At 37.3% G+C, this 9,866-nt stretch overlaps 1 protein-coding gene across 1 annotated transcript; it reads left to right on the top strand.

Annotated features, from left to right (window-relative positions):
* The first annotated feature begins 677 nt into the window (after positions 1-677).
* LOC107723909 (growth/differentiation factor 5-like) lies at positions 678-8,710 on the top strand. Its single transcript, XM_016532635.1, has 2 exons — positions 678-1,305; positions 7,848-8,710. The coding sequence occupies exons 1-2, from the start codon at positions 678-680 to the stop codon at positions 8,708-8,710; spliced, it is 1,491 nt and encodes a 496-aa protein (XP_016388121.1).
* The last annotated feature ends 1,156 nt before the right edge of the window (positions 8,711-9,866 follow it).

The raw sequence follows: 9,866 nt of genomic DNA, 5'->3' as shown, positions 1-9,866 counted from the left end.
AATCGTTCACCTTTTTTAAAAAGTGAAATTTGCATATCAAATCATGTTTAATGCATGGATATTTTGCATACCAGATCTGACCCGTGGCTCATAGATCGAGGACCCTAAGCAGTGCTTTATTCTGGTGACCTAATGCAAAGCTTTTGGTTTTATGTATTCAGTGACTCATGCTTTAAGAAGAAATATTGCAGTTGAATAAATCTGGACAGCATGACATCAGAGAGTAATTAAGCCCGTTTGCGTTGGAATTCCGTTTCCAATTCCTGCGCTCAGGTTTGCGCGCAACTTAAGCACCTGCAGGTTTGTGTGCGTGTGCGCGTGCTGTTTTCACTGGACCACGTTCAAACTCGGAGAAAGAAAGAGAGAGTGAGCGAGAGAGCGCATTACGCCATCCTTCCCTCTTGGAAAAAGTGGGATTTTAAACCAGTCTCTTACAAGATATCAAGCAGAACCGCTGGACTTCACCGAGAGACACTGCGCTTTTGTACCTACTCCTGGATCTCCACTCCGACAGAGAGCTGGATCACTATGGTTCTGAAGAGAGGGGCTCATGGCAATGATTTGCGCAGAATAATCGATCAGACGTTTCCAAAGCTTCATTTTTACCTCTCCAGACCCGTTCATGGTAGAGCCGTCGGTCATTTCTCCATCACCGAAACTCCGAGGAAGATCAGAGGATGAAAGTTCTGACTAGTCTCCCTCTTTTATTGGGCTTCTGGACTCTGTTATACCTGGACTCCATCCCGCAGGCGCTCTCCATCGCCGGAGTGGCCGGTCACAGGGGCGCCGGGACGGCCAAAGCCAATCCACGGTTACCGGTGGCGCGCAACGGCACGACTCTCGTTAAGCCCTCAGACAACGCCAAGATCTCTCGCATCCGCGCTAGTCCACCTCTGATCAAGGCCGAGGGTAACCCGGCTCGCGCCGCGGTCCCTGTGAGTTTGGGGCGCAGGGAGGCCGCGCGCTCTTGGGTACCCAAGGATGCGGCGAGAGTCGCATCCTCTTCCAGCATCCAGCACCAAGCGGGACACAATAAAGGAGTTTCTGCGCAGAAATCCCCTGCGCCGGCTGCGATCAGGGCTGGTCAGACCAATGTTGGCGTGATGAAAAGCATCGCACCGGCACCTGCGCATCTGCGAGCGATGAAGCTGGAGGACAGCGAGGAACCCAAACACCCTTTAGTGACGCCCCATGACTACATGCTGTCCCTGTACTGGTCACTGACCAGCGGAGACGTCAATACTAGTGTCCTGCACGAGGCTGGGATGGCCAACACCATCACCAGCTTTGTAGATAGAGGACAAGGTATGGTATCCCTGTTTATTGTGCTTTGCATTGGAGAGTTCTTTTGTATGCACATTATAGGGACAACCGGGGCAAGTTGTCACACTGGTAAATTGTCACAAGGGCTGTATCTCAGTAACTAGGAGGTTTTGAATCAAAAGTCTGAATTGTAAAAAAAAAATAGTGTTTCTTCCTTTTTTCCTTGTTGGTTGCAAATATTTAATATTTAACGTGTAATATTTCATATGATTTTCATATTTTTTTTTATAGTTGTTGGGTAAATGGATGAACAATAAAATCACAATGGTTTATTTTGTTTTTATATGTAACATTTTGTTAATTAGAATTTGTTTTCTGGTACATTTACAGTAGCGGTTTCATGAATTGTTTTATGTTTTATACTAATTTAACTTCTTTCAATAAACCACTCACTGAAATATTCACTTGAGACAACTAGCCCCAGTTTAAATTTTTCCTATTCCCAATTACTATTTACCTAGTTAGTTAGCTAGTTCGTATAACGATCTTAAGTTAAAATAGATTCTATAAGACAAAGTGTATATTTTTAGCTGTAGTATGTGGCCACACTATCTTTAATCATGTTTAAGATTTTTGCAGGCCCAATAGCCTGGCAGTGTGAAAAATGAATTATTTATGACAATAAATATCCCATAGAGTTTACATTCCATATATTTTCTCAAATAATAAGCTCATAAAAAAGTGCAGGTATGACAATCAAAATAAAACTTGCAAAGGAAAATGTTATGGCCTTTCAAATGGCAGGATACTGCTGTCGCTGCTTGAAATGTCACGTCAACTACCCATTTGAAGTCTACTGCATTTACGCTAAATTGTCCTATTCTGTTTATACAAAAGAAAAGTCAGTGGGTATATATTTTGAAAACATCTTATTTCTGCTTAGTTTTTGCACTACACACTAAATCGACACAATCGTTTTTTTTTTTTTTTAATCCGGGTCTCTGACCCAAACCAACTGTGTCAATATGCATCTTTTTTTTTTATAGTTGTTGGGTAAATGGATGAACAATAAAATCACAATGGTTTATTTTGTTTTTATATGTAACATTTTGTTAATTAGAATTTGTTTTCTGGTACATTTACAGTAGCGGTTTCATGAATTGTTTTATGTTTTATACTAATTTAACTATTTAAAATGAACTGAAAAGCCTATAATTAGCTATTTAATATCAGGTTTGTAATGTGACAACTTACCCCATATATTGTGACCACATGCCAGACTTTTATAAACTCCTGGGCCGGTTACAAGTAGGTGGCCTCAATATGTTTTTATTTTTTCAAAGTAAATCTGTTTAAAACAGCATTTAAATGGCCCTGCTTTATGTAGCTCCAAAGTTGACTCCTCAGAAACTTTGAATGGTTTTAGTTTATGCCGTGTGAAATGCCCTTTGCAGATTTATAGTTACCACATCCTCTGTAGACACCGAGAAAGAAATGCATGCATTTTTCCGTCACCTAAAGGAAAAGTTTCCCTACAGATGATCATTTACTCACATTTGTTGCTTCAGACCTGTATGACCTCATCTGTGGAGCACAAATGTTAGTTCTCCATTCACTTTCAATGCATGAAATAGAGCAGCCTGGAACATTCTGCTAAATATCTCCTTTTGGAGATACTACAAGTCATACAGGTTTGGATTGACATGAAGGTGAGTAAATGGTGACAGAATTTTCATTTTTGGTATTAACATTTGCTCTAGTTATAACTATTTCTTTCAGTTTAAAAATGGACCGCACATCATGTCTTTGTACATCCATTCAGTGTAATTTATATCTCCACACACACAAACACACACTCATACAGCGCTAATCAGTTGCACTCTCTCTGCCCCTCTCCATGCGCTTCAGATGGTCTTTTCAGCCTATGTTAGTGAAAGCCATATGTCACGGTGGTAGGCCCACTGGTAAATAGCTGCAGGTTGATAATAATGCTGTGTTTACAGTATGTTGTGGTCTCCAGGCCGAGGTCGTCTGGTTTTAATAGTCTTTTGAAAGCAAACTTGGATAAAATGAAACCTTTGATTTTTGTAATGCACTGCCTTCATATTGCATTGCATTGCATTGCATTGCATTCAGAAAGTGCTCTCTCTTACTTGGATAAAATGAAACCTTTGATTTTTGTAATGCACTGCCTTCATATTGCATTGCATTGCATTGCATTCAGAAAGTGCTCTCTCTTTTACACACACACACACACACACACACACACAATCACGATGTGTGAGCTTTGATTGTGGAAAAAAATAGCTGCAGTGCTGTTAGAAAAGATCAAAGTGACTGATCATTTTACTCTTTTAAAATTAAATGTCTTCCCTTTCAAAAAGTACAGTGATGGTATCAGATGGAAATACCATGTTACTGAATGATTGCCATATTCATGTAATATGGTGTTTACTGCACATGATACCGTTGTATTACCATGGTAAATGTCCAAAAGACATAGTATTATCATGAGACCATGTGAACTAAAACATGGTATTACTTCAAACAGCAGTATTGTGACCAAAAAAGCATTGTGTCCAATTAAAAACACTGTATTACCCTGACATTATGTGCAAAAACATGGTATAACCCTGGTAAATGTTTAAAAAAAACATGGTATTTTCATGGAAAATGTAAAAAACATGATATTGTGTCCAAAAACATGGTAAAACCATTGTGCATGTCCAAATAAAATCATTGTATTGTCCTAACACAAGTGCAAAATCATAGTATTACCATGGTAAATCATATTATTCTTATGGTAAATGATAAAAACATGATATTGTATACAAAAACACAGTAAACTTAGTATTACCATGCTAATCATATTATTCTTATAGTAAATGTTAAAAACAAGATATTGTATACAAAAAAGCATGGTAACACTATTGTACATCCAAATAAAAAATATTTTTACTGTGCAAAAACATAGTAGGCCATTACCATGGTAAATGGTAACATTATCATGGATAATATCCAAAACGCATGGTATTACCATAGTACAGACAAAACCAACATTGTATTATCTTGATAGCATGTGCAAAACCCAGGGTATTACTATGATAAATGACCATAAAATCATGGTATTACCTTTGTCAAGAGTTATTTGGCCAAAACTTTTCCTTTTTGTTTTCTTTTTTTTATATAAACATTAGCTTATACACTTGCATTCAAAATGAAACAGGGTTGTGTACCATTCAGAATTTAACTGAGAATGTTTTAAATTCAAATTTAACTCTTCAATTTGAATCGAGTAAGCAAGCAAAATTGCAATTTGAATATGAATGTAAGGAAGTAGGACATTGTTTATTAATTATATAGACATTTCTATTAATTATAAAACACAATCCAATGCAAAATCCAAAATACAGGTAAAATGCATGTGAAAGAAAGAAAACAATATGGAAACTTCCTTCATATTAATACAGTACATTGTGCCCTATTTTTATGAATTTTCTTTACAGTAAAATTAACCGGAAATGAAAATGTTATGTTAAAAAAAATTTATATTTCAATAACAAAAAAAAATTGTATTACACTATTCACAATTATCAAATCCACATCTATATAAAGAAATATATAACTTGTGATAGATAGATAGATAGATAGATAGATAGATAGATAGATTCTAAATATATATAAACTAAATAAAATAATATATATTCCATCATATTTAATGAATTAACTGTTAACCAAGGTGGAAAAACACTTCTTTTACCAGAATGCATTATTTGTGATGAATTGCAATTCAGTAAATTCCTCTTCCTGTCATTCCAATGAACTTCCTGTCGGATGTGGCCAATTTCAGTTCACACTCATGAATTGAAAGAGAGCCGATTCTTCCATTCTGAATTTTGCACAACCCTGTCATGTAGATCATTATTAACATCTGGAGGTTCACATAAAGGATTCAGAACAAACAAACACTGTTGTTTTTACATTTGTATTTTTTTTTATTTTTTACACAAACTTGTGTTGATGTGCCAATAAAACATCGCAGATTCCTTAGTCAAATACAGGTGTCTCTTCAAAACTAGCAGAGGGCTTTTCTGCTAATTTGGCTCAGTTTGCCCCTGCTGGTAGATGTCATAACTACACCATCTGGCTGCTAAAAACATCTGTCTACATTGACAGCCATTCAGTATATTTTGCTGGAATACATGTAACTGCAAGCAACAAGTAAATATTTAATTATATTATAGTAGATGTTTTACCAGTGCCGGATTAGTCACTAGTGCAGAGACTATATCTTCAGAATTGTGAATCTTGCTGGTGAAATGACACCACTACTCACCAGAGTGTTTTAACAGGTTGATGTTTTTGTCCTCACACTATTAGCTGCTCAACAGAAGCACATTTTTAAGTATTTTTTTAAGTGATAAAACTTGAGTAAATGTCTAGTTGTTATATTAAAAAATGTTTTTTAATTGAGCTAAATGTATTTCAATGCTAAGTAAATAGTTTAAACTTCTTTTTTTAACCTTTGAAAAAGAAACATGTTGCTATTGCATTTAGTGCTGAAAGGATAATGGAGGTGTGTTTTGTTGTTGTTGTTTTTATGATCCAAGTCAAAGTTACTTCCCAAAGTAACCGCATGTAACGCATATTGTGATGCTAACCATTCTGAAAGAAAAAAAAATGGTTTCAAAACGTTTTGTACAAATATAGAAAGCTATATAATTACATTTAAACATGGCATTTAAATTGAGTGAATTTAATTCAACACCCATACCACAGATAGTTTAACTATGTCTGCACTTTCAGTTTTTTTTTTGTAAATAAATGGAAACTTTTTAAACCAGGAACTCACCATATTAACTGATGGAAGCAGATATTCATAATAAACAAAAGGTCCCAGAACAAAATAGTTTCAAGTGATTTTTCTTTGTAAGAGTTTTTGCTAGAGAGACAATGCACATCTTAAACAGGTACAATGTTTTCACCATCAAATAATTTGTCTGAAAAATAGAGGAAAAAAAGAAAAAAAAAATGCAGAGAAATATGACAAGAAGATAACAAATATTTGTATGGCACCGCTTACACCAAAATCAGTCCATTTGTGGCTTTGTTGTTGATGACAGGAAAATACTTTACAACAACAATGATGAAACTGAATATTCTCTATGTAATGCATTGCTAATCACTGAATTAATGAATTCATGGACTACTTAGTCTGGTTTTAGAGAAATCAATTACCAAACATCTCAAGCAAAACTCCTGAAAATTCATAATTTAAAAAGTGAAACATTCATTTTCATTAATAAAAACGTAGACATCTAAAATTATGCATTTGAATATTGAATATTCATAAATACCAGGCAATTCAATAAAGGAATAGTTCACCCAAAAATCAACATTTGCTGAAAATATACTCACCCTCAGGCCATCCGAGATGTAGATCAGTGTATTTCTTCATCAGAACAGATTTGGAGGAATGTAGCATTGCATCACTTGGTCACCAGTGGATCCTCTGCAGTGAATGGGTGCCGTCAGAATGAGAGTCCAAACAGTTGATAAAAACATCACAATAATCCACACCACTCCAGTCCATCGATTGAAGTCTTGTGAAGTGAAAAGTTGCATGTTTATAAGAAACAAATCCATCAAGAAATTTTTAACTTAAAACCATTGCTTCTAGCTAAAATATGAGTCCTTTATCCATAATAGTGCTTTCTCCAGTGAAAAGTCAACTTGTCAGAATCAGGAGTGAAATTTTGCACAGGTCAAGCATCATTTGCAAGCAAAAACAGTCCAAAACAACTCTAAACAAGTATGTTGGTGGATTTTGACGTAAGAGGACAACAGGTGATGGACTTTTTGACTGGAGGAAGTGTTATTACGGATTATGGACTTTCCATAGTATTTTGGCCAAAAGCAATGGTTCTAAAGTTAAAAACCTTGATGATGTATTTGTTTCTTACAAATACACAGCTTTTCGCTTCACAAGACGTAAACTGATGGACTGGAGTGGTGTGGATTATTGTGATGTTTATATCAGCTGTTGGGACTCTCATTCTGACGGCACCCATTCACTGCAGAGGACACAATAATCAAGTGATAATGCTAAATTTCTCCAAATCTGCTCTGATAAAGAACAGTTTTACACATAACTCATCTTGGATTGCCTGAGGGTGAGTACATCTTTCATTTTTAGGCGAACTATTCCTTTAAAGGGGTCATATGATGCTTTTTAAAAGATCATTATTTTGTGTATTTGGTGTAACAGAATATGTTGACATGCTTTAATGTTCAAAAAACACATTATAAAAAAAAAAACATGGTAGTACCATAGTTTGTATCTAAAATCTATGGTAATACTATTAAAGATGTCCAAAACTATCCAACATTACTATAATACCATACAAAAATTTGGTATTACCATGGTAACATCCAAAAAACATGGACTTCTTATAAAAATGGTACATGAAAACAGATAATACTACTTTTTTGTGTTGTGCTTTTAACAGAACTAAGTTTTAAAATGAAACCATTGAAGCAATTCAAGGGCTGTTTTTATTGACCTTTGACCTTAACTTTTGCAGATGACCGTGGACCCCTCCTGAGGCGTCAGCAGTACCTCTTCAACATCAGCTCAATGGAGCAGGAGGGTCTGTTGGGCGCAGAGCTGCGCATCCTCCGAAAGAAGCACATGGACTTTCGCAAGGCCACGTTTACTGAGGGCATGGTAGCTTTGAGACTGTACTCCTGTGCCTCAGGTAAGCACATACCCGTCCTGCTGCAAACCCGACTTATCAACCCTCATAGCGCCCCGTACTGGGAAGTGTTTGACATCTGGAAACTGTTCAAGAACTTCAGAAACGCTCCTCAGCTTTGCTTTGAGCTGGACGCAGTCGATCAAGGCCGACTGCTTGATTTGCGATTACTCGGCCTGGGTCGGGCGGGAAGGCAAAATAAGGAAAAAGCCTTCTTTGTGGTGTTTGGTCGTACGAAAAAGCGAGGGCTCTTTTACAACGAGATCAAAGCCCGTTCGGGTCACGACAACAAGACCGTCTACGAGTACCTCTTTACCCAGCGGCGGATGCGGCGGGCACCGCTGCCACGTGGGAAAAAACCCCCCAAGAGCCCCAAACAGAGGTGCAACCGCAAGCAGTTGCACGTCAACTTCAAGGAAATGGGCTGGGACGACTGGATCATCGCTCCTCTGGAGTACGAGGCCTTCCATTGCGACGGCGTCTGCGACTTTCCCATCCGCTCGCATTTGGAGCCTACCAATCACGCCATCATCCAGACTCTCATGAACTCCATGGATCCCAGATCCACGCCACCGACCTGCTGCGTCCCAACCAGACTCAGCCCCATCAGTATTCTGTACATTGACTCGGCCAATAATGTGGTGTACAAGCAGTACGAGGACATGGTGGTGGAGAGCTGTGGTTGCAGGTAGCGAGATATTCTGAAGACTTTCAAAGATGAGACTTTAGTCTTTGCAACTTCAGGGATCTTATCTATGCACAATCAGCTTGTAACACTCCAAAGAGAAAGGAAAACTTGAAATCGCATCATATGACCCCTTTAAAAGAACTTTATTGCACATTCTTATTTCTTAAAGCACGGACTATTGTACATTTTAACATTAAAACATCTGTCTAAGCAGAAACATGACTTGTTTGTAGGATTAAGTTTTGGTTGTCACTGTACGTGGCCCTGGATTGTGGCAAAGTGTCAAACTAGATCAGATTGTACAGTATCACATAGTCTTAAAGAGACGTGTTTTGTTTCCACACATAAGCAGAACCACCTGCTCACTTGGATTCGAGAGTAGTTTTAACCCATGGAGCTAATTGAATACAACTTTAATTGCCCGTCCATTAGCCTGAGCAGATTTCACAATGATACTTTGGGAAAGCTGACAAAAACACGTCTACATTAACATTGGTCAATGGACACTCACTGCTACAGAGTCTTTACACTCTCTCACGTTTATAGAGTTCCTGCGGCTTTGAGCAGAGAGTGTGTTTCCTAAACCTTAATCTCTCCCTTTCCCTCCATCTCCGTCTTTCAGACTTAACATTTTTGTTGGCTTGTTATCGGCTCTGGCAAGGAAACCTTGACTGATGTTTAACATTTTTCGAATGCAATCTAATATTTCCTTGACAGATGCCTGTACAATTCTATTATATAGTGGGATACCATGTATTGGAAAACGAATTAAAGATATAAGCAAGCAGTGATCAAGAAAAACAATGTTTTAGGAAGATTTTTTTTCTGTTAGATGGAGAATAGGATAAAGTTTAACAAGGTTATAAAACTCAAGAGCGAAAACGTAACACCCAAACACTCCAGTAGAGCCTATGGACTCCACGTTCATAGTTATATGTTAAGCATTTATGTCAAATATTTATAGATACAAATTATTTGTCTCTGTAAGTTCAATACCTGAACCTCTTCCTGGCCTTAACTATGATGAAATACTTTTCTTTTAGTTACTGTTAGAAACCCTATCTTCCACAATGTCTTTACAGGACCTGAATGAACACATGTAGTTTAGCAGAGTATTTCAGCACAAAACCCTGGAATCTAATCGTTTCTGCCTATTTTAA

The sequence above is a fragment of the Sinocyclocheilus rhinocerous genome, unplaced genomic scaffold (genome assembly GCF_001515625.1).
Source record: "Sinocyclocheilus rhinocerous isolate Xijiao unplaced genomic scaffold, SAMN03320098_v1.1 scaffold875, whole genome shotgun sequence".
Taxonomy (NCBI): domain Eukaryota; kingdom Metazoa; phylum Chordata; class Actinopteri; order Cypriniformes; family Cyprinidae; genus Sinocyclocheilus; species Sinocyclocheilus rhinocerous.
The sequence above is the reverse complement of the archived record's forward strand: the minus strand, read 5'-3'. Positions and strand labels throughout refer to the sequence as shown.

Bases quoted from the DNA above. Each gene is read 5' to 3' on its own strand.
- LOC107723909 (XM_016532635.1), top strand. From the start codon at position 678: ATGAAAGTTCTGACTAGTCTCCCTCTTTTATTGGGCTTCTGGACTCTG. The intron at 1,306-7,847 runs GTATGGTATCCC...TAACTTTTGCAG, and splicing joins CTTTGTAGATAGAGGACAAG to ATGACCGTGGACCCCTCCTG.